The sequence below is a fragment of the Watersipora subatra genome, chromosome 9 (assembly GCF_963576615.1).
Source record: "Watersipora subatra chromosome 9, tzWatSuba1.1, whole genome shotgun sequence".
Classification (NCBI taxonomy): Eukaryota; Metazoa; Bryozoa; class Gymnolaemata; order Cheilostomatida; family Watersiporidae; genus Watersipora; species Watersipora subatra.
The window spans coordinates 55,805,769-55,831,197 of NC_088716.1; the positions used below are offsets into that span (position 1 = coordinate 55,805,769).

Sequence of the window (25,429 nt, forward strand, 5' to 3'; positions counted from 1 at the left end):
AATCTCAAGTGAGGAACATAGTCCCAAGCAAGTAAAATATGCTCATTATGAAGTGAGGAACATAGGCCCCTTGATTATATTGCACAATACGAAGCGAGGAACATAGGCCGAAGCGAGTGTATTGTACAATATCGAGTGAGGCCCTTTGACTATATTGCGCAATATGAAATGGAAATATAGGCCATCATGGTTATTTTTATAAAATAATTGAGTGAGAAACATGGTCCTCATGATGATTTTTATACTATTACTGTGTGAGAAACTTAGGCTTCAATCATTATATTTATATTATTATCGAGTGAGAAATATAGGTCCTCATGATTATATTTGTAGTTAGTTAATCTTCATTGAAATAATATTAATATCAAATATAATATTATTTGCGCTTCTATTTGCAGGCAAAAATAAATACAGTCAAACATGGATAACTCGAACTTCAAGGGACCGAGCAAAAGTGTTCGAATTATCAGAGCATTCAAGTTATCAGAGCACTGTCACAAGTCCATGTATTTACTTATTTATTAGTAGATACATGTACATATACAAACTATAATATAAATCAAAAGCACAAATGGCTTGTTTCAAATTAAATGCTTCTAATGTAAAGTTTAAAACGTTTTCATGAAAAAGTATAGAGATTTTTCTATCACTTGAGATTGGTTTGTTGTTTGAGGTGATGTTATTGCCAGGACGTTTTTCAGATTGACATTGGCAAAACTTGATCGTTGTTGAAATGCTCAAAAGAAAAGACATTTTTTTCTTTTGGGGTTTTACCCACGATCAATTTTGCCGTTTTTTCTTGAAGTTTATGCAGATTACTTTACTTTACCTGGGATTCGTTAAGAGCAACACTCCGAGGCAGTTCAATTAGAATTTTACGAGGTTTTACGGTACATTCTATATCACTCACGCTTTTTTAATAGATACTTATTGAATGTACACACGTATTCTGTGTTTAGGTCAAACGATGAATAGTTTTTTGTAGCTCAGACAACGTATACGTTTAATTACAACATTTTTTAAGACGTTTTAAACATTCAACATTCCGACGTTGATTCAACACGGAATCAACGTCGGAAAACTATTCATCACGGGCTAGCCGAGTCACGCACTCAAGGATTTTCGCCACACACATACAAAACAACATGCGATTTTTGTTTTGTATGCGCGTGGCGAAAATTCTTGCGCACGTGACCCGGTTAGCCCGTGCTATTCATCGTATCGCAGTATAAATCAAATTTCACCAAACTTTTAGAAAAGTCGTTGACAAAAATATTTTGCCGATGGTGGTAATAACGACGCTTATGAATTACGAAAAGATGAAGTTTACCTCTATGGCTTTGAATAAAGTGATTTTCTAAAGCGAAAACAACCGTTTCGGTAGCTGTTGGGCAAAAAAACAGTTCGAATTAACAGTGTTGAATTCGAGTTATCTATAGCAATTTATCATTACGTGGGAACGGACCAAAGGAAATGTTCGAATTAACCATTTTTTCGAGCTATCCGTGGACGAGTTATCCATGTTTGACTGTATCTTCAATTATATTTCATGAGAAGGAAACTCCCCATCTGTAGGTGAGATTGTCAGATGTAAATAACGAAACGGTTATGTAGAGAGGGTAATTACAAGTAGCAAAATAAAATCATACTGGCAGCAAACAGAAATTGCTTCACGGCAAGACTTATATGCAGAGTTTATATACAAGACAATACAGAATATATTGTAATTATTAATTTAATCACATTATATTAAATAAAATAATTACAAATATAGAATTATATTTGTAATATTTTTGAGTGAGAAACATATACCTTACTGAGTGCATTGCAAAATATTATGTGATGAACATCAGCCCTTGCGAGTATACTGCGCAATATTGAATGAGGAGCATAGGCCTCCATGATTTTATAGATGTTATTATTCAGTGAGGAAGATATGCTTTGATGATTTCATTAACAATCAGCGAGTAATATACGTTTTTTGATTATATTTACAAAATCAAATAATCAGAAAACAGGCTTTAGTTTTTTTTAATTTAATTATAATACAATCGCTTGGACAACTTATACAGTACGCATTCCTACATAAACTTGTTTATTGTATTCTTGCGTGAGAAACATCGGCAGAGCTAATGTGCTGAGACGAATCATCAGTCACTTTTACGTCCGCAACGTCTAGACAGCAATAAATTTACTGATTGAGCCGTAGCGATTTGCGGAACATAGGGCCTTGCGGAACATAGGGCCTGCGGAACATAGGGCTGTCCCCGATTTTATTATTTGTTGACCACATAACCCACGGTCTTTAAGTGTTTTATGAAATTGACTGTGTTGTCCGAAGATTTCTCTATAAAATCAGCCTAAAACAACGAAGCAATTTTAAACTTTTGTTTGAGAATTTCTAATCCAAAAACGAAGATTTTTCTGTGAGTTCATTAACTACCCCGCGCGAGTCATAAAACAGGTAATTAGTTGTTGATGACATAATAGCCAGTTTAGATTTTTGTGATTATACAGATAATTAAAGTAGAACTTGAAAAATACTGTATACATATCATGAAGCAATATCGGCAATTTCGGTAAAATGGCTGGCACTAGGCCGGTAACCAATTTGTACATGATTGGCAGTGAAAGAGATAGTGTGGTTGGACCTGATGAAGGTTGATATTGTTTTTGGATGGTAATAAAATTCATCACTGCAATAATTATTCTTCAATTTTACGACTTCACCTACCAGACTTTTGTCAAGGGAGAAATTTGCTATTTAAATAATTTAATTTATTGTATTTATTTAAAGTTTATTATAATAATGAATATAAAAAGTAGGCTAATAATGATAATTTGATATTTAAATAATAATATGAAATGTATCGTTTTTGTGAGTTTCCTTTGAGTGAAATACTACAATGGTTCTATGGTTTTATGGTTCTATGTGTAATGGTTAGCCTCTGGACCTTGAGTTCAATTTCTCCCAAGACAAATTTTGACCGCAGACAAAGTGGCACTTCTGCCCCAGAAAATCAGACCGTTGCTATAAAGCAAAATTGAAATACCAACTCAATCAATGGAGATGGGCACTACTATAGTTATCCTTGCAATTTGTTTTGACAGTAAGGCGTTGCTGTATCAATGAGCCCAAGTATCAAGTATTATTGAGATTATGAGGCCTACTATCTCTTGTAGGCAACTCTCTGCAGGTAATTATCTTATAATTGACAATAACACGCCAGTGGTTTGTTTCTATGTGTCTGCAAACTCTATTCTCCTCCAAAGGTCAAAATAACAATTATTCTGTCAAGGCTTACTAGCTCAAGCAAAAATAACAATATGCTTAGCCCTATTTGTTATGGCCTTACTAGGTTAAATGAGTACGTATCTGTTAGGCGTGTAGTAGTAGCTCTTACTGTAAACAGGGGCGGCTGAGTTAACTTTCTTCTCTCAGGGCTTTATGGCTTCCTGGCTTGCCACCTCTTTTTGGGTGAATCGTGTTTGTTGAGTCTATCCTCGGCGAGCTGGTTGCTGCTGGCTCCTTGGCTATCTTGGGCTTATGTTAATCCTCCTATCTTGGCTCTTCCTTGCGGCGCCCCTTTATCGTCTGGCTCGCTGCCAGCTTCTCCTCTGCGGCTCCCCTTTGCCGTCTGGCTCGCTGCCAGCTTCTCCTCCTCTTCCCTTGATTTTGCCCCTCTTTTATACTCGTCCTTGAGCCATTGTCGAATGTCATTGGTTGGTTGTGTTTTACTTGCGGTCTTTGCGTAAGCTTTTGTTTAATTTATATTTCAGATTCCTTGCGGTGAGCTAAAATTCCTTACTGTGGTTGGAATTCCATGACGACAAGCGAATGAGAAGTGAAAAATATTCTAAGTCCGGTAACAAATTGTACAAAACTGGCCATAACTCAAAAACTAACAATGGCAGCATTATAAAATTAATTTTACAGTAATCCTCGTTCTAAGATGCTATTAGCTAGCTAATTTATATGAAGCAAGAGAAACTATGATAATATTATGCCATTCTTTGTACAACCATTTCGTCGATATTTTCTCATAAAATACAATATCTGAGTTAATGAATAATTATGCTATATTTTTCTACTGCTCTACAATACAACATTTTCTAGACTATAATGATGTTATAAGCTATAACTAAATATACTAAATAAAGAGTTGTAAATGATTCTTTCATTGATGGCTGGTTGCTGATCTGGTGCACGCCGGCTGCTTCTTCGCTCCAACAAGTCATTAATGTGGCTGGCTCCTGTAATATTGGCGATATACCTCCATTTTTGCCTGATACTCTATAGAGTTGTTTGCTTCGCTGAATATCCATTAATAATTGTTGTAACTAGTTAGTCTCTTTCATATTAAGTGGTGTTGATCAATAATAATCGTGATTTAGTAACAGTTTTATGCTGTTTTTCATTCATTAAGCTTTTCATTATAATGATCAGACAACTCCCAATCGAAATGATGTCCCATATATTCACATTGCATCAGCTGTGATAGTTGGACAACTCCCATGCTTGATATTTCCAGCAGCATAGCAATTGCCATATATTTCATGTCTGCTTATTGATGCATCACAGTGCTTGCTGCAATGTTTTGCAGCAGTTGTGGTATTAGGTGATCCCACAATTTATTATTTCTTTTGACTTTTGGTCATCTATTGCTTCAAACCCTGACACTTTCATCCTCATCAGTTACAAATTCGGTGACTAAACTGATATTGCTTTGCCATGCTGCTCAGTTGGTGTATTAGCTATAATGAGTTTACCAGAAATTTCCCATTTATCCTAACCACAGACGAAAGTTGCCTGCATTTCTAATATTACGATTTTATTGTGGATATCAATGAACAAAGCTATTTAACTTCGCGTTTTCGCTCGTTGGTTATGATAGTTTAGTTTCGCTCATTAAATTTTCGCGAGAGGATTACACCGCGAAAACGCGAAAGTTAGATGCCGCGAATACATAAGTGTCCTAGGGTAGCTAATTTAAAATCACCCCTATTTGCCAACATCTGTCAATCTTGAGATATGTCGTTGGTTAGCAAAAGCAGATGACTGCGCTACTCCTTGGCTTCCCATTTCGTTGATGTTGTGTAGCTCTTAGTGAGGTCCTGAGTGTGAGTCCAATGTAACCTTTTTCTACAAAATTATGCAGTCTCAAATTATCAAAAGGCGCTCTGCAATATCACTTCATCAATGCTCTTATATAAATTCATTTTAATATTTTCTAGGTGTATTAAAACTGCCATGTGTTGGAACATATATTGCTATATACGTTGTAATTTTCTGTAGTAATTTCGTAATGTATAGTGCCAAAATGACCCATAGCAATAAAAAACATGAATTGTATATAACTGAACACAAAATGAACTGCGAAAAACTGTATTATTTCAACAGCTTAATTATTAAGGAAATAATCAGATAAAGAGAGTTGCTTATTGTTATTTTTTGTTAGCAACATGTACAAAAGTGTTGGCCAGTCTATGCATAAGTTTGGAGGTAGAGAGGCCTGGTATAACTTAGTTTAAATTAGAAAAGGTGAAGTTTTAATTTTACGTGTTATTTATTGTTTTCATAGATTCTTCACTTTTCTATATAATTATTACTAACCTCTTTTTATCTTCAAGTGTGAAGCTGCAAAGATCTAAAAAACTGATCATTTTATGTTGGAATTATTTTGATCAAAACTCAAACATTTGCTCATATTCTACTTAGTATGCTGTAAAACCTATGTACTGAATTTATCATAAGTAGAGATTTGACTGTATTTAAAAACATCAAGAACACCTCAGCAACATCATACCCACCAATGAGCCACTGAACATACATGTAGACGTTAACAGATTTATTTCAATGTGTGGCCATGTGTATACATCAAGAAGTCGACCCTTCTGAGATGTGTCCTTTGGTTTATTTTGCAAAAGACTGAGTAGTAATACTATTTTGATCAATAATTAGATCTAGCAATTCACCAAAACAGTTTTCTTTTTGGTTACAACAACTTGGCAAGTAGGCATGTTATCTAATGCAACAAAGTATGGCAACAAGGAAGAATCATTATGAATATTTTTGGAATTATCTTCTCGATAATATTAATTACGTAAACAAATCTGAAGAGCCAGTGTACGCCTCCGTAGAGCAAAATCTTAGTTTTCTCGCAATAACGGTATTTTCAAGTACATGTATAACTATTTAAGAGCATCGGCGCAAAACTTTTAGAAACTGAGTCTTTATAGGCTTTTTCCGGTTTAGCAATTACAATGAAAGAAATGTCGGCTTGTTCTAATCATTAAGGTCATCTAACGTTTGAGTTCTCTCATCTCAATAAGGTATCTGATTGACGGTTGTAAACCAACAATAGCTGGAATTTATGTAAAGTCATTTTTTATTTTGGTCTTATAGCTACACGGCGTGTATTTTTTCTCAACAACAGTTGTACGATCTCATCCTCAATGATCTTTCGATTGCCAAGGTGTCTCCCGATCGATCCTCCAATAAAGATGTAAAACAGTATTCTTGTTCGCACTACTTTTTTGCTAAAGATGGGAAACACAAAATTGATAATATGAACTTTAAAAATAAATATATTATACATTTATTGTATTAGTGCAAGATTCCTTAACATGTTTGCTAAGTCATTCTTTATTTTATTCTTTGATATACGTCATTTTTTGAAACTACATGTATTTGTTGGGTTCGATCAGTACAAACCTGCACCAATTGACAACAAGTTTGCAGAGGGTCGTAAATAATACAGTGCAAACATGGCATGTGTTGCATAGGCATTTTGATAGCTGTTCTTTTTGGAAGGCAATGCACTGAATGGCTAATTTAAGTTGTCCTTAATATTTTGTAAAGTTAGTGTTGTACTTGTATGTAGACAACATATAAGTATATGTATAAGTATATATATACTTATATATACTTATATATATACATATGTAATTATATACGTTGTCTACATACAAACAAATTGGTTACAATTTGCAACCAAACTTAGCAAATTGCCACCAAGCAACAGTGATCAGTTCAACATTTAAAATAAAGCTTTCCAAAAATTAACACCAAAACACATTATAATTTCAGGTTACAGGTTATTGTTGGAAGTTTCGTATTTATTCAATTGCTTAAAATTAAGTAATTCTGTTTTTAAGCTAGCAATTGATAAGTTAAACTCTGATTTTTAGATGAAAAAAGTAGTAAGGTCGTCAATCTAGCAGTTCTTACTAGCAATGGGATGAAGCAAGCAGGGTTTTACAGCTATTACAGCTGTGTGACACATGGAAGTATTTGGCTATTAAATAAGTATACATACATGATGAAGCAGTGTGATGCTTCATCCTTTTACAAAAGTTTGCTTTAGACATTTAAACTACTCACAAAAATAAAGTCATTGTTTCAAACTATTAAAACACACAGAAACAGTAATATAGGAGTATTTTATTTGTAGTCAAAACAAGAATGACCAAAGTAGACGGTTGACTTAAAGTACACCGAGTTTTTAATCCTATTGCCAGCCAAAAACACTTTTTTAGAAGCTAATGTATTGCCACTTTTAAAGTACACCAATTATATCAGTACTTTTATTATATATTTCAGCACTTCAGAGTCTTGGCTTGCAAATGAGCCTATATTCAATACACAAAGAATAATAGAACTATGGAAAACAGGGTGTCAAAAGTGTGTCCTGCAATAAGAAACACTTGGTTGTGGTTCCCACAATGTGATGTCATAATTATCATTTAGCCTTAGGTCATCGATACTTTTTGCTGCCATTGAGGCTGCGCTTTTCTGTGACAATCGGTGCTCTTGAATCCAGAGACCGCTAATAATAAACTAGGATTCTAGATAATCAACAATGCCCGGGGATCGTGCTAAGGCCCAACCAATACAAACACATGTTCTGGGTTAATAGATTGTGGGTGATTGTTAGAGTTGGCTTTTTCATCCTTTCGTTCATTTTAAACATTTATAGTATTATTATCTGAAGAATTCGTATCGCTTTCCATGTTGCTTTCTAAATATGATTATGCTTCAATAAATATACTGTCGTTGATAAAGGTAATGAAATCACATCGATTAAATTGTGACCTGCATTGGCGTGGCTCTAGGATGATATGTAAATTGCTCTCTAGCGAGATCACGCAATACTTGAAATTAATTGGCCTCAGTCATGCCCCTCAACATTACAATAAAAAGAAAGGACTAGTGCATAATACCATCGGGAAAGCATAGTATGGTGCTTAGAATCTGAGCTATTTATCATAGAAATAATCAGTACATGGATAGCTAATGACACTGTGTCCTTTGTCACCTTCATTGATTCTCTGGAGTTGTCCTACCTTTGCCTGCCACTAGCGTCATTATCGTAGTTAATAAATATAAGTGGTAAGCAATAAAAATAAGCGGTAAGAGCACACAACACCGAATATGAAAATTTTGACGTCATAATTGGCGAGCTTATACCATTGAACATTTCTGTAGTAGAGCTCCGGGAAAATCCTATAAACATCAACCAATGTCTGTCTCACCATGTCAAACAATGGCTCATTTGAAAGCCAAGATATTGAAGAACCTGAATAAGCTGAAACAGTACTGATATAATTGATGTGCTTTAATGAAAAAACTAATAACAAATAGCAGGGTTGGCTTGGTTTAAACCAATGGTTTAAACCGAGTTTAAACCATTGGTTTAAACCATTGGTTGTCCCAATTTGGTTTAAACCGATGTTTATGGTTTAAACCAGTTTTTATGGTTTTTATAATGGTAACCACTCGGTTTAAACCAGCCCAAAAAAACTTATTCCTACCGCACATGAACCACTAGGAGCTTAAAATATTATGTTTTTCACAAAAAAATAATGAAAAAACCAACAAAACCATAAAAACCAGTTTTTTTGGGCTGGTTTAAACCGAGTGGTTACCATTATAAAAACCATAAAAACTGGTTTAAACCATAAACATCGGTTTAAACCAAAAAACCTGGTTTTTTCATAAAAACCGTGGTTTTTTCCAACCCTGACAAATAGAACAAAGCGTTGCCCAGTTTATCTACTAGTGTTAACTAGAAAGTTTGCTTTACAGCTTTAATAGCATATATTATCATGCGCATGATGCAGCATAAAAGCACACATGACAAACCTAACGGTTAAAAACTTGTTTATATTTAACAACCAAATTACTAAAATAATAATCAGAAAAAGAGAGTTTTTTATTGTTATATTTTGTTTAAGACATGGACAGAAGCGTAGGCCTGACAATACATAAGTTTAGAGGTAGAAATGCCTGGCTTCACTTAGTGCAATCTATATTATCAAGTACAAGATGCAGCATTAAAGTCCATATGATACATACATATATATATATACTACTGAATGCCCGGTGTTGTCCGGGTGATAAAAAAGTCTTTGGACAGAAAATTTATTTTTATTTAGCATATACAGCATTTACGATTCTAACTTAAGACAGACGTGTAACATAAATGATGAATCTAACTTATATGAATTTAGCGTTCTAAAAACACACTTGAAGGAAGTTTTAGTATGCATTTTAGTGAACTTTTAACTAAAACTTTATCAATTATCTGTTTGCGAACTCGTTTTACTATAGCGGATGACACTGAACTGAGACGTAATCACCAAATTTTAATTTTGAGAGGAATTATTGTTGATATCGTTTTGTGGAAAACAAATTAGCCCTCGTACAGCGAGGACGAAAAAGAGAGTTCATAGAGTTGTAATTGATACATCATTTAGCGAGTGAAATCGGAAAAGGGTGTATAGAGTATATAGTAAGAGCTATAAATTGTAAGAGCCTTCATAGACTCGTGGTTAGACAATTGGATAACAAATGTGCGATTGCAATCTTTGTGAGTTCAAATCTAGCACGATGTGAGATTTTAACTCCAAGATTTTATTAGCTATAGCAGGACATACCGAACTACAGACATACAAACTTTGAGATTCATATATATATATATATATATATATATATATATATATTAGCTGTACTACCTGGCATTGCCTGGGTAATAAAAAAGTCTTTGGACAATTGATTTGTATTTAACATACAACAAAATTTGCCATTTTGACTTTCAAACTACATATCATGAAAAAAGTGTTTTGTGTAGTTGAAATAAATTAAGAGAGAAAATAAAAACAACTGTAAAGGTTTTCAAACTTCATATCATGAGGAAAATGTTTTGTGAAGGTCAAATAAAAAATAAAACAACTATAAAAGGGTTTAAATGTAAATGGGAAATAAGTAGCAAGTAATAGCTAAATTAAGTCTGTTTTGCTACAATTACAATAAAAGATGATTTGATAATGATACAATTAATACGAACTGGGAAAACAAAATAAAATTTTTTGAATATGTTGAATTAATATTAACAATTCTTGCATAGAAGTGTGTGTGTGCGTGCGTGTGTGAGCATGAAAAGGTTACTGTTCCACCAGAAGCTATCCATCAAAACTTTGAATACGACCATACTGGTACCTCTCGACACTGATACAAATGTAAAAATGGGATATTGGACTGTCTTTGTCTGACTGAACGGTGAGAAAATGTGGAGGCCATTCCTACTCGAGCTAATACAATTTTCCTCGTGAAAAGTATTGACCATCACCACAATTTAGCAATGAAACCTTACAAAAAACCGGAAATAGAAGTTCACTAAAATGCAAAAAAGCATCGTGTTTCATAGAGTTAATAGAATTCATAGAGTTTCAAATAATACCTCATTTAGCGTGTGCATACGCTATATGGTATATGATAATGTCTTATCAATATACCTTGCGTAGCTCAGTGGTAGAGCGCGTGGTTACAAAAATCTGCGGATGAATTTCCGTGAGTTCAAATTCATCAAAATGCGGAATTTTAAATCCAAGATTTTAATAGCTATAGCTGGACATATCGAAGGACAGACGTACAAACGACAGAAGACACGACGAACTTTGAGAAATCTATACATATGTTATTATTTATTAGTATATAGAGTTAAATAGTTAGGTTGAATTTCTTGGCTTAATGACCTTGTTAAAGCATTTTATGACCTTCCACAACCTTTGCTTATGTTTGACCTCATAATTCACAAGTTTCACTCTCTTGCTCTCACTGTATGCTTTAATATAGCTATACTCTATATATATATATGAACTGAATGTTTTATCTGATGCTAAGGCGCCTCCCCATATACACAGCCGCAGATGGTTTGCACTGTGTTCAAAGGTGTGCGATTAAGCTTGTCTCTTAGCTAATCTATTAGTTGTTGTTAGGGTCTCTTTGAACATTCGGACTCATGGATTCTGCTGGGCTAACAGGTTGATTTTAGGAACATTTCTTGTCACTAGTTACTCAAATATTTCAAGGATATTTCTTTTAGGATCAACATCTAGAAGCCATTGCAATCTTTTTTCATATAAATTCATTGATAGGTTTAGACCTGTTACACTCAAACCATGCGCTGTTATGGTAGGTAGTCTTACCATTTTCTAAAGGAAACATAGCTTGTATTAGAACATCTCATTTCATAGAATGCACTCTACAATAACCAAATTTAGTCCAATTCTTTTAGTATGCAATATTTATTTGCTATATAATGTATATAACTATATATATATATAGTTATAAAATATATTGCATATATGCAAAATATTATATAATTATATGCTATACATTTTGATGAATTTGTTGTACCAATCTGTTTATTTCTGTTTCACATACATTTGGCTCAATTGCTACATTTGTTTCAAGAGAGTCGTTATTAAGTCTGTCAGCTGCTTTTAGCATTTGTAGTTGATAAAATTAATTAATTTCATCGTTTTAGAAAATTTCTTATATCCAGTATCAAGGCTGATCTTTATCATTCTAACATGAAGTAATCTTCGCCTGGCCTATCTAAAGTAAGGTACTAATAAGATGGATCCTTGGAAGGTGGCACCTGATGAGAGAATCAAACACGATGGCCAGTTTGCAACTCTGACCCAAGGAACTCACATATCTGGTAAGAACAAACTTAATGAGTTTTTTCTTGCCAAGAGAAAACATACAAAACATGCAGCCTTAAATCTTGACTATTGTCGGTTTCTGTTATTCACGGTTTATTTACATAGGTGTATTGTTGATGTACAATGAATGTACAGCCTTCCTTTGGCTGATCTTGATAGAAGTCGCAATGCTAAAACGACACATATTGTTTGTTGAGCGTCCATAAGAGGTTTCAAACATTTTAGGGGAGCAGGCAAGAACCTTTTTTCTGCAGTCGAAACTCCCACCAGCAGTCCTTGGGCAAATATGGTAAGCATACCTCTGTTGTTATGAGGTTGTTACTTCCATCAGGGTGTCTGCCAACTCTTGTAAAACATTGATTAAATGATGAGTCATGCAGAGAATGCACTAAAGGAATTATTTGGTTGTTATCAAGTTCTGACATACTGATCTTGTAGGGGCCTAGCAGACCTCACCTCGGATGGAATGATGGACAGGAAGGAGTTTTCCATAGCAATGACCCTCATTAAACGCAAGCTCCAGGGATACATGCTACCAGCTACTCTACCCCCAAGTATGCTGGTAGAGCCATCTCACGGTGGCACGCTGCCACATGGATTTACGGGTGGTGTCTCAGCCAGCCCTAATATGCCTGCAATGTCCTCAGCCACTCTGCCCAGTAGGCTACCCGCACAATCAGCTAGTTTCGCTCAAGGCGCCTCTGTCTCACCCGCTAGGTTAGTCTCGTTCTCTTAAAGATAGTTGTTGGCCAGACTTGCGGAACTATTTATCTGGTGTCAATAGTTCCATCTTAGTGGAATAACTGAAATCTATCGTTTTTCCTGGTCACACTAATCAGTGCCAAAAGTTTCAACCAGCGGTGCTCTCATTACAAATCTAATTTTGTATGGTATTTAATATTCTGCACACAGCTGTAATTAGATTTTAATGTGTAAATAAAATTTAAACTAAGAAAATTCTACAGTTTAAGTTTTCATGCCTTCTGCATAACAGTTTTTAAATGTGAATCACGCATCACAATGATTAGAGATTTGATCATGTGACCACACTGCTAATAGCATCCATTCGCTGTCAACTCACAATGTAATTAGGTAACCTATTATCACAAACCATTTTTGTTCATGCGTAACTTATAAAGATTTTTATATGAAAAATTGGGAAACATTACCAGAATTATTTAGAAAAAATAGCTGAAAAATTATTACATATCTGTATTGTGCAAATGCTTTCGAGCACGTTCAGGCCTCATCCTGTCTTGCATTGTCACTTGTTTCAGTTTCTTTTCCTTCTCAACTGGCTGCTGACTAAAATAGGATCTTGTTTATGTAGCAGGTCTGCTGAGAACACCGACTGGGCTGTACCACACGCTAGCAGACTAAACTACAATCAGCTCTTTAATAGGGAGGACAGAAAGCACATCGGCTACTTGACTGGTCTCGATGCCAAGCAGTTGCTACTATCTACTGGAATTCCTCAGAATCTTCTTGCCCAAATATGGTATGTTCTTTCCACACTCATTGGCCTTGTCTCATTGGTAGTGTCTTGAACTTACGCAAGCAGTGTCATCCATGCACTTGGGTAATCCGCTCTACTAAGCTGGCTAGTACATAGAGCATCTGTAACCAGTGTCACCATTCATGACATATATGTTTGTGTGGCAGTAACTGTTCTCCCTGCAGCAGCCACTGCTAGGATACATTGCGCAGTAGAGTTGATTGAAGTGTTACAGGCTGGTTTATTAATTATTATTCGCTAGTCAACTCTAAGCACTCGCTAGTATTTGTATGATACATACAAAGATTGATTTATCATGCCCTCTGTTTAAACTATTAAGCAGAGAGCTGACTGCTGATGTACTAGAGTGTCAGCATGACGATTTCTTGCTACAAATCACACGCTAACTCTAAAGTTGTTCAATCGTTTTTATGCCTCAATCATGGTACCTATCATCTGACCCAATTAGTCACCACCATTCATATGCGCATGACCATTATCTGTCTTTCAATGATGACCTATATAGGAGGTGTTCTGCACTCCTTAAGGTCATCTCAAAATACCATTCATAAAGCTGGAATTATGATTTTGTATTTTATAAAGCCATAAAACTGTAAATGGGAGTGAAAAATTTTTTAACAGCTGATACATATCTTTGCAGATTAATGACTACCCAAATGAAACATACTCACATTTTTTGTTAAATTTTTGTGCTTTATAAAATTAGTACAGAATCTGTTTCGACACTGATTATTTTGATATTGGTTGTTTCGTTGTTCACGTATGATGGTCTTAGAATTTTTCACAAACAGGTTTCATCTTACAGTTTTCTTCTTCATAGAGTGTTGTGTAGCGAAGGCTAAGGTACAAAAGGTACAGAATCTATGACCAAGAACTGTCTAGTTTGTCTGGTCAGTGTGCTTGTTTGTCAGCAAGGAAGTGTGGAGAAGTATCCAGGAAATGGCTGTGACCTAAGCACATTGACAGGGAATGGGTCTGGAGTTTTTAATTTGCATAAAGTTAAATTGCACAAAACTTTGACCTTGACACTAAGGTAGCCAGCAGACCTACTCCAAGTGACAAGGCTGGTAAACTAGATGGCTATTGATGAACTTGGCTGTAGTGATGAAAACCATCCTGATTTGTGTTAGAGCTGGAACATTAGCATGTTACTGAACTCCGTTACTTTTCATTCATGGTTGCTCGTTTCCGTTGTCTCATTGGCTGTTGTCATACACTTTTGGCAGGTCATTGGCCGATGTCGATTCAGATGGAAGACTGACTTCGGAAGAGTTTTCCTTAGCCATGTTTTTAATAGACATGGTAAAGATGGGCCAGCCACTGCCAATGACTTTACCTCCGAACTTCATTCCCCCTAGCATGAGAGCCCAGCCAACGCTGCCGACAGGTAATTTTACCAATTGGTACTTAGCATGAGAGCCTAGCCAACACTGCTGATAGGTAATTTTATTAACCGGTGCCTAGCATGAGAGCCCAGCCAATGCTGCCGACAGGTAATTTTACCAATTGGTACCTAGCATGAGAGCCTAGCCAACGCTGCCAGCAGGTAATCTTACCAACTGGTGCCTAGCATGAAAACCCAGCCAATGCTGCTGGCAGATAGTTTTACCAACTGGTGCCTAGCATGAAAGCCTAGCCAACACTGCTGACAGGTAATTTTACTAACCGGTGCCTAGCATGAGAGCCCAGCCAACGCTGCCGACAGGTAATTTTACCAATTGATACCTAGCATGATAGCCTAGCCAACACTGCTGACAGGTAATTTTACTAACCGGTGCCTAGCATGAGAGCCCAGCCAACGCTGCCGACAGGTAATTTTACCAATTGGTACCTAGCATGAGAGCCTAGCCAACTCTGCTGTCAGGCAGTTTTACCAATTGGTACCTAGCATGAGAGCCTAGCTAACTCTGCTGACAGGTAATTTTACCAACCGGTGCCTAGCATGAGAGCCCAGCCAACGCTGCCAACAGGTAATGTTACCAACTGGTTCCTAGCATAAAAGGCAAAGGTAATGATGCCGGCAGATAATTTTACCAACTAGTGCCTAGCATGAGAGCCCAGCCAACGCTGCCAACAGGTAATCTTACCAACTGGTGCTGGGTTGCTTCGTGTGAATGGAGTTATCATGCCTATTTTACTAAATATGTTTGAAACATTCTGGATGTGCAATATTAAGAAGTGGCTGCAAATGAATCTGCAATTTCACATGTTCTTGAATGTTTGACTCAGCTTAGTTTCTCTCCCTCCTTCAAACTAACTCTGCTTTCTGTTTGTAAGGAAAATCTCTCTGCACTTGTTGATTGTTGCAGCTGCAAGTCGTCCAGCGGATTCATTTGGAGACCTGATTCCTGGTGGATTTGGTGTAGGCGTACTGCCCCAGGCCCCTGATAGTCAAGTGCTAGAGGAGGCTCCTTCGCTTACCCCACTTACATTGGAGGATAAGCGGAGGGAGAACTTTGCAAAAGGTGCTTATGTGTACAACAACTAAAGAAGATTTTATATGCGTATCCCTAGTCTTGTCACCATTGCGAATGCGTTTACCCCTCATCCTCGAATTGTGTTGTATTGTATAGGTGCTCATGCTACTCAGATGCTCGTCATTGTGCTTGTATTGTGTAGGTGCTCATGCTATTGTGTAGGTGCTCATGCTATTCAAATGCTCGTCATTTGGAGCTCTCATGGCTTTTCTAGATTGTGACAAGGTGACAATGCTAGCTATGGTCACAATGCTAGCTACAGTCACAATGCTAGCTACGGTCACAATGTTAGCTACAGTCACAATGCTAGCTACAGTCACAATGCTAGCTACGGTCACAATGCTAGCTACGGTCACAATGATAGCTACAGTCACAATGCTAGTTACAGCCACAATGCTAGCTGTGGTCACAATCCTAGCTACGGTCACAATGCTAGCTACGGTCACAATGCTAGCTACAGTCACAATGCTAGCTACAGTCACAATGCTAGCTACAGCCACAATGCTAGCTATGGTTGAAATTATGAAATTAATAAGTGAACAATAAGAAAATTCAGCCCGCCTCAGTAAGGGAGACATTCCTCGGCAACCTTGCATTTCTTTGAAATTCATAGCTGTCACGTACAGTTAGTATAACTGGCTAAATCACTAATAGTAGCATTCATGGAGAGTTGATATCAGCCGGTATCAATTATCTTACAGATGAATCACCAAAATCGTCTCTTGTGCGCCATTTGCTCGTTATAGGGAAATTTTGTTTTTGTAGAATAATAATACATTTCTGCCAATGATTAATGTGTTTTGTCTTATGAGCGGCATTCGTACGCCGGTATTGACAATCTCTTTTTAGTTAATTGTTCAATGGGCTTGTGAAATCCTTAAAGGTTGACTTGCAACAAAATTCACATTACAGTTATTTGGTATCAAAAGATTCACCATGTCTTACTCTGTCGTGTTGAAGGTGCCAAATATGTGGAATTGTGATTACAAGCTCTTAAAAGCTCAAAAACGAAAAGACGCCGTAGATTGGAATCTGTTTATTTCTCTGACAGGGTCATTACTTTTGGTTATTGTTTTGACACGTGATGTTCTCACGTAAATTGTAAGGCCAATAAAAAGCTCAATAGAAAACTTATCGTAGCAGTAGTTTATGGCAAACACTTCGGGTTTTACCGAAGACCCCGTATCAAATATAGATGCTCGCTACTTTACAGTTTTGTTTCGGCTTGATTTAATCGTCAAGCCTTAATCTGATCATGTGACCCAATACTTCGCAAATAATTTCTGCAGCACTTTTCGATTATCACAGGTGACCAACAGGCTCGTCATGATTATCAGACAATGATATGTACTCCTTCGAGCTAAGGTTAAAAAGTTTAACGATTTTTTATGGTAAGTTATAAGATATCAGTGCTAAAAGTGACAGCATTACAATGATGATAAAACAGACACGTAAGAACAATAGACATGGTTTTATTGAATGCGTGAAGTATATTCGCGGAAGTATTTCGACGAATGAGGTTGCATGAAAGTGTAAACAGAAACCATCTTTTAACAACTACGTCCCATTTGAGCCGTTTTGGAAAGCGAATCCAAACTACGGCGGTCTCGTGTGGCTGCGATTAACCGTTCGTTTTTGAGCTTTTAAGAGCTTGTAATCACATTTTCACATATTTGGCACCTACAACACAACAGAGTAAGACATGCTGAATCTTTTGATACCAAATAACTGTAATGTGAATTTTGTTGCAAGTCAACCTTTAAGCGCATTATTCATTTTCCAGAAAGTTGTATGTTGCTTCCTTTAGGGACAAGTATCCAGTTGCTTTGAATTGCGGAGAAGTTATTACACTTTATCCTTGCTGATTCTTGTGTGTCACAACAGGGAATGCTGAGCTGGAGAGGAGGAGGGCAGAGCTGAGAGAGCAGCAAAGAAAGGAAGAAGAGGCACGGCTGGCCAAGGAGAGGGCTGAGCAAGAGAAAAGAGAGGCCATCAAAAGAGAGCAGGAGAAGAAGCGACTGGCGGAGCAGGAGCGCATGATGGAGCGGCAGCGTCAAATGGAAGCTGAACGAGAGGAGCAGCGGAGGAAGGCTTTGGAAGCCAAGGAATCCGCGCGTAGAGAAATGGAAAGACAGCGTCAGCAGGAGTGGGAGAGACAGAGAAAACAAGCACTTTTATCAGAGAAAATGCGTCATGAGGTGTTCATTGAACTTAAGATATTGCATTACTATTGCTATAAGAAATGGTGTTGGGTGTATGACGTAGGGGTTCTCGATAAGGGAGTGGGTTCAATGCGTTCCCAAGAGTGGTTGAATCACAAGGCTAGTTGTATCACTGTAATTGAGATATCACCAAAGGAAACATATCACCTGTGGGAAATGAATGAGCTTTTGGTTATTTCTACAAAAGTCTTTTGACAATTTCACATTGTTCAATTTGTATTTTACAATTTTTGACATTTTTACAAATGATTTTGTAAATCATCAAAAATTCTTTAGTTGCTGCTATTGCGTTGAAATTTAAAAATGTTATAATTTCTTTATGGGCAATTAAATTAAAATATTTGAGTTTTTCATACCCTTTTCTAGAAAAGTATTTAGCTCTCTCATATTGGCATCGCTATTATATGTTATATAAGTTCATAAACGGAGTCATGTGTTGACAGGAAGCAGTGCAGTTGCTAGAGAGACAGGTGAACAACCTGAAATATGAGATAGAGACTATGAACAACAAGAAGAATGAACTAATGGCACGCATTGCGGAGGGGAAGGAGAATGTTGCAAAGAACACAGGCTACATAGATGATATGAGATCAACTAGAGATAGTCTTGTATCAGCCGTGTCTTCTCATCAGAGCGGCAAGAATGTAATAACTTTGTAATTCTCATGTTTTGTGTTCCTTTGTACAACGGAAATGCACGACGGCAGATGTGCGTGAGTGCAAGTGTGTTTGCTTCATTGCGTTATAATAAGATAATGCATCGAAATATAATAAATAAAAATAAAATTAGCAAAAGAAACTGCCAGATAGTTTAAACTAGAGACAAGGCAGCCCAGTAGCATTTAGAAATACTAAAAAAAACACCACTTCCCCATCCACAGACCTAGATATGAATAATTCAGCTGTCAACAGCATAAACAATATAATAGAGTTTTAAAGAAAACTACAGTTGATCGGTTGTGTGCGTTGTGAGATATTGAGTGTATGGGTGAAACACAATCATTTGTTACTTTTGTGTTTTATTTGTGAGCGTAGAAAAATGTTTTTTTAGAGCAATGCATAGCTCAGCCATAGGTATAAATGAAGGGATAAAAATCGCACTGGCTGTTATTGTATTTTAGGAACAGGAAATGTTGCTCACAAGGCTGACTGGAGAGTGCAGCAAAGTAAAACAGGCTCTTCAGACGAGACAGGCAGCCAATCCTATCTCAGACAACTTCAGACAACATCAACATTTGCACACAGTTAAAAAACAGCAGGTATGACAGTTACTTCGTAGTCATTAGAGTTTTTAAATAGGCTGCAGCGAAAAATAACTTGATTGGATGATTGATTTACTAAAAATTTTTTTAGATGTGCCTCCCTTGGTTTGCCCTTCATGTGATTGTATGCTGAAATGCTAAAAACTAAACATTTTAATTGCTGACGATGACATTTCTGATCAGGTAGATGCCTTGCGAAATACTCTTCAGGAGCTCGACACCAACAAGACATCGTTGAATGCAGAAGTCAGTTTGACCAGAGAATCGCTTGCGGTAGGTAGTCTCCTCATCTATACCCACACACCCATCTATATCCACATCACCCATCTATACCCACATCACCCATCTATATCCACATCACCCATCTATATCCACACCACCCATCTATACCCACATCACCCATCTGTCTCCACACTACCCGCCTATACCCACATTACCCATCTATATCCACACCACCCATCTATATCCACACCACCCATCTATATCCACACCACCCATCTATATCCACACCACCCATCTATATCCACACACCCATATACTTCCACACACCAATATACACCCAAACACCCATATATATATATCAAAATCACCCATCTATATCCGCACCACCCATCTTTATTCACACCACCCATCTTTATCCACACCACTCATCTATATCCACACACCCATATACATCCACACACTTATATACATCCACACACCTATATACATATACACACCCATATATATCAACAGCACCCATCTATATCCACATCATCCATCTATATCCACATCACCCATGTATATCCACACCACCCATCTATATCCACACCACCCATTTATATCCACATCACCCATTTATATTCACATCACCCATCTATATCCACACCGCCCATTTATATCCACACCACCCATTTATATCCACACCAACCATTTATATCCACACCACCCATCTATAGCTACACCACCCATCTGTCCCCACATGACCCATCTGTCTCCACACTACCCGCCTATATCCACACTACCCACCTATATCCACACCACCCACCTATACCCACACTACCCACCTATATCCACACTACCCACCTATATCCACACCACCCATTTATATCCACACCACACATTTATATCGACACCACCCATCTATAGCTACACCACCCATCTATATCCACACCACCCATCTATATCCACACCACCCATTTATATCCACACCACCCATTTATATCCACACACCCATATATATCAACAGCCCCCATCTATATCCACATCACCCATCTATATCCACATCACCCATGTATATCCACATCACCCATCTATATCCACACCACTCATTTATATCCACATCACCCATTTATATTCACATCACCCATTTATATTCACATCACCCATCTATATCCGCACCGCCCATTTATATCCACACCACCCATTTATATCCACACCACCCATTTATATCCACACCACCCATCTATAGCTACACCACCCATCTGTCCCCACATAACCCATCTGTCCCCACACTATCCACCTATATCCACACTACCCACCTATATATTACTTGTGATGCTACCAATGTACATGTTCTGCAGAACACTTCAAGCAGTCTGTAGATTTCACTAGTAAAGAGAAGCCTTTGGACCATGTGTTTACACAATCGTTTATGACCTCTTCAAATTGATTTGTCGATATCATTACTCAATTTCATTTCGTATGATGGAGATTATTATGTTTGCAAATACCAAAGGTCATGATAAGAATCAAGGTTTGTCGTGGTAATAGTTATTCAAATATAATTATTTAAATACGACAAGCATTACTCAGTTAATTTGTTTTGGATGGCAGTCATCTGAATATTACATTATTCAAATAAAGTCATTAGTAAGATACAAAGTTACGTAATATAGGTTTAGTCGACATTGGAACCATCGTTTAGTAAAATTAAATAAATTGTTTGGTAGAACTAAACAATTTGTTTGGTAAAAGTAAATAAATTGTTCGGTAGAATTAAATAAATTGTTTAGTAGAATTAAATAAATTGTTAATAGAATTAAATAAATTGTTTAGTAGAATTAAATAAATTGTTTAATAGAATTAAATAAATTGTTTAGTAGAATTAAATAAATTGTTTGGTAGAATTAGATAAATTGTTTCGTAGAATTAAATAATTTGTTTGGTAAAAGTAAATAAATTGTTTGGTAGAATTAAATAAATTGTTTGGTAGAATTAAATAAATTGTAAATAGTAGAATTAAATAATTTGTTTGGTAAAAGTAAATAAATTGTTTAGTAGAATTAAATTATTTGTTTGGTAAAAGTAAATAAGTTGTTTGGTAGAATTGAATAAATTGTTTAGTAATGATAAAGTTTTATCTCAGGCATCCTTTAAAACCATCAGAGGGCTCATAAATGCATATTGAGCAGCATCTCCAACTTTGCAAACTTTAGTAGAAGCTCCAATAATAAAAACCTTCTTTTATGTAAATTTTACTTGACGTATAGACTTTCTGTGAAGTTTTTGCGCCATATTACATAAGAAATTCCATATAATGTATACAATCAAGTTTCTGCAAGTTCTCAAATTTGATTTGATTAACGAGAGTAAAATCACCGTAATCATGGATCCTAAGCTAAACCAAGTGAAAGTTATCAGAAATAGAAAAAGTTGTTGATACCAATAATACCACAGCGATTGTACAGCTATTAAATTAAAGTTTAGTTTTTCAAATTTTTGAAGAGCCAAAGGCGTGAATTTGGAAAGATCTTGGAATGCATTAGACAATTTGCATGTATTTTGCTTTACATGTATTTTGCTGTTCATATAACGTAAAATCCCTATAGCGTGAACATTTCCGAGATTGTTTACAGTGTAGGATCGTCTACTCTGCTTTATTTTCATGATTATCTGAATAATAGATTAACCATGAAAATGTTAGCTAATATAAAAGTTTACAAACTTGTAATCTTTTGTTTTTGTAACTAATGTTTACAGAAACTCAAGGAGTCCATGGCACAGCTACAAACCAACACATCCAATTCAAGAGCTCAAGTTCAGAGTAAAAAGTCAGAGTGGGAGAGGGAAAAGAAACGTAAAGTGGATGAGAAAACCAGGTAGTGTATTAAGTTGTTGTGGACGGAACAAACTGTCAAACAAGCTTAGTTAAAGTACGGTAGGCGCTCCTACAATCTAAATAATCCGTTCCAGGAATATTTACGTTATAGGGATATTACGTTATAAGAACGGTAAAATGCATGTAAATTGCCTAATCCGTTCCAAGATCTTTCCAAATTCACCCTTTTGGCCATGTAAAAATGATAAACTTGACTTAACTTTTTTAATTTATTGGCTGTACCGTGACTGCAGTATTATTGGTTTGCATTGACAACTTTCATCCTTTTTCTAATCAATCTCACAGGTTTTATAGACTATGATTGCAGTAATTTTTACAATAAGTTTATGGGGAGCGCACATCTTTGACGTTAATTTTCAACGATTTTGGTTTTTTTTTCTAAACAGCAAAGTTATTCTGCATAGTAAAACTAATAATAAATATTTTATAGATCTACAATAAAGCAAAACAACAAAATATTTTAAAATAAAAAAGCGGTAGGCCTACTGTCTGTTCATTGTCTATCTGTACCCAGGGCTCAAGGTTAGGATAAAAAAGAACTTTCGATGATTCTCCAATTCGGCAGATTCAGATTGGTAGACCGGCCCTGTAACAACTGCACCAATCAATAGGTTTTGTATTTATGAACAATTGCGCAGCAACTGTTCTCTGTTTTTTGACACAATGGCCGATCTATCACGACAAACAAGAATATCGCAAAAGTTTTATATATAATGGATATACTGTAGCAACAGTAGCATTATACGCACGTCGTTTTTCTCTCACACGTGTGGCAAGATCGAGTAACATTCAAACCGAATTTGAGAACTTGCCCGACTTCACGCTTTACGGTACAGGCAAACTCGGATAACTCAAACTTCACGGGACAGAACGAAAGTGTTTGAGTTGTCAGAGCGTTCAAGTTATCAGAGCACTGTCACAAGTCCATGTATTTATTAGTAGATAAATGTACATATACAAACTATATATAAATCAAATGCATAGATGGCTTGTTGCAAATTAAAAGGCTTCTACGGTAGAGTTTAAAAAAAAATTTCATCACAAAGCATAGAGACTTTTCTATCACTTGAGATTAGTTTGTTGTTGTAGGTGATAAGATTGCCAGGTCGTTTTCAGATTAAAATAGGCAAAATTTGATCTCTGTTGAAATACTCAGAAGAAAAGACATCTTTTTCTTTTGAGTATTTCAACCAAGATAAAGTTTTCCGATTTTTCTTTAAAGGTTGACTTGCAACAGAATTCACATTACAGTTATTTGGTATCAAAAGATTCACCATGTCTTACTCTGTTTTGTTGTAGGGGCAAAATATGGGGAAATTTGATTACAAACTCTTAAAAACTCAAAAACAAACAGTTAATCGCCGCCATCACGAAACTGCCGTAGATTAAAATTTCTTTCCAAAACGGCTCAAATGGGACGTACTTGAACAAGATGGCTTCTGTTTACACATTCATGCAACCTTATTCATCGAAATATTTTCACAAATACTTCACGTGTTCAAGAAAACCATGTCTATTGTTCTTGCGCGTCTATTTCATCATCATTGTAATGCTGTCATTCTTAGCACTGATATCTCAAAACCTACTGTGAAAGTTCGTTTAATTTGTTAACCTTAGCTCGAAGAAGTGCATATCATCCTCTGATAAACATGACAAGCCTGTTGGTCACCTCTGATAGTCGAGAAATGCTGCATAAATTATTCGCGCTGTTTGGCAGGAAGTATGGGTCACGTGATCAGATTACGAATAGACGATTAGACCAAGCCGAAACAAAACTGTAAAGTAGCGGGCATCTATATTTGGTAAGGTCTCTGCGGTAAAACCCGAAATGTTTGTCATAAACTAGTGCTACGAGAAGTTTTATATTGAGCCTTTTATTGGCCTTTCGATTCACGTGAGAACATCACGTGTCAAAACAATAACCAAATGGAATATCTACGTCAGAGAAATAAACTGATTCCGATCTACGGTGGTTTCGTGATGGCGGCGATTAACTGTTCGTTTTTGAGCTTTTAAAAGCTTGTGATCACATTTCCACATATTTTGCACCTAAAAACACAGCATAGTAAGATATGGTGAACCTTTTGATACCAAATAACTGTAATGTGAATTTTGTTGCAAGTCAATTTTCAAGTTTATGCGAAGGTTAGCTCACTTTTGTAGTATATACATGTATATGTAGTATGTAAGTAACTCTCTACACAGTATGTGCAGTCTTGGCTAGCTCTAGTATGTAGATCCCGCCTCTCGCATCTCTCGTGAGGCTCGCCTCATCCGTAGGTATCGTTTCCGGTTGGTCGTAATCACGATACACTACAACTTTTCCTTGCTTTCGGAGGGCCATCGCTAAGCGGATGTTTGGTAAAATTTGATTATTTGCAAATATTTAAAAAAGTCGTTAACAAAAGTATTTTGCCGATGATGGTAATAGCGACGTCTAAGAACTACTAAAAGTTGAAGTTTATCTTTGTGGCTTGGAATAAATTGATATTCTAAAGCGATAAAAACCGTCGCAGTAGCCGTTGGGCAAAAAACTGTTCGAGTTAACCAAGTTGAGGTCGAGTTATCTAAAGCAGTTTATCATTGCATGGAAACGGACCAAACAAATCCGTTCGAGTTAACCATGTGTTCGAGCTATCCGAGAGCGAGTTATCCGAGTTTGACTCTGAATGGAATTTCCATGTAGTAGGAAGCAAAAACTTCACATAAATTGTTTACGTTATCCGGAATTTACATTATAGGAGCGTCTACTGTAGTGTTAATTGTCTAGTAACTACTAGACAGCTAAAGCTGGTCTAGTAGTAATCCATAAACTGCTTAGGATTATGATGTACTTATAAT

The 25,429-nt window shown here is 36.4% G+C and overlaps 1 protein-coding gene across 2 annotated transcripts in view; it reads left to right on the forward strand.

The window, feature by feature from the left end:
• Positions 1-6,258: 6,258 nt before the first annotated feature.
• The window catches only part of LOC137404669 (intersectin-1-like), a 53,510-nt gene continuing 34,339 nt past the window's right edge, over positions 6,259-25,429 (forward strand). For both annotated transcript variants that reach the window (XM_068090894.1, XM_068090895.1), the window contains exons 1-12: positions 6,259-6,333; positions 11,832-12,008; positions 12,238-12,301; positions 12,451-12,729; positions 13,343-13,510; positions 14,755-14,915; positions 15,838-15,993; positions 17,890-18,203; positions 18,671-18,871; positions 19,348-19,485; positions 19,672-19,761; positions 22,450-22,568. In XM_068090894.1, coding sequence (XP_067946995.1) covers positions 11,924-12,008; positions 12,238-12,301; positions 12,451-12,729; positions 13,343-13,510; positions 14,755-14,915; positions 15,838-15,993; positions 17,890-18,203; positions 18,671-18,871; positions 19,348-19,485; positions 19,672-19,761; positions 22,450-22,568 — 1,775 coding nt within the window. In that variant the 5' untranslated portion in view covers positions 6,259-6,333; positions 11,832-11,923. The remainder of the gene's footprint in view (positions 6,334-11,831; positions 12,009-12,237; positions 12,302-12,450; positions 12,730-13,342; positions 13,511-14,754; positions 14,916-15,837; positions 15,994-17,889; positions 18,204-18,670; positions 18,872-19,347; positions 19,486-19,671; positions 19,762-22,449; positions 22,569-25,429) is intronic.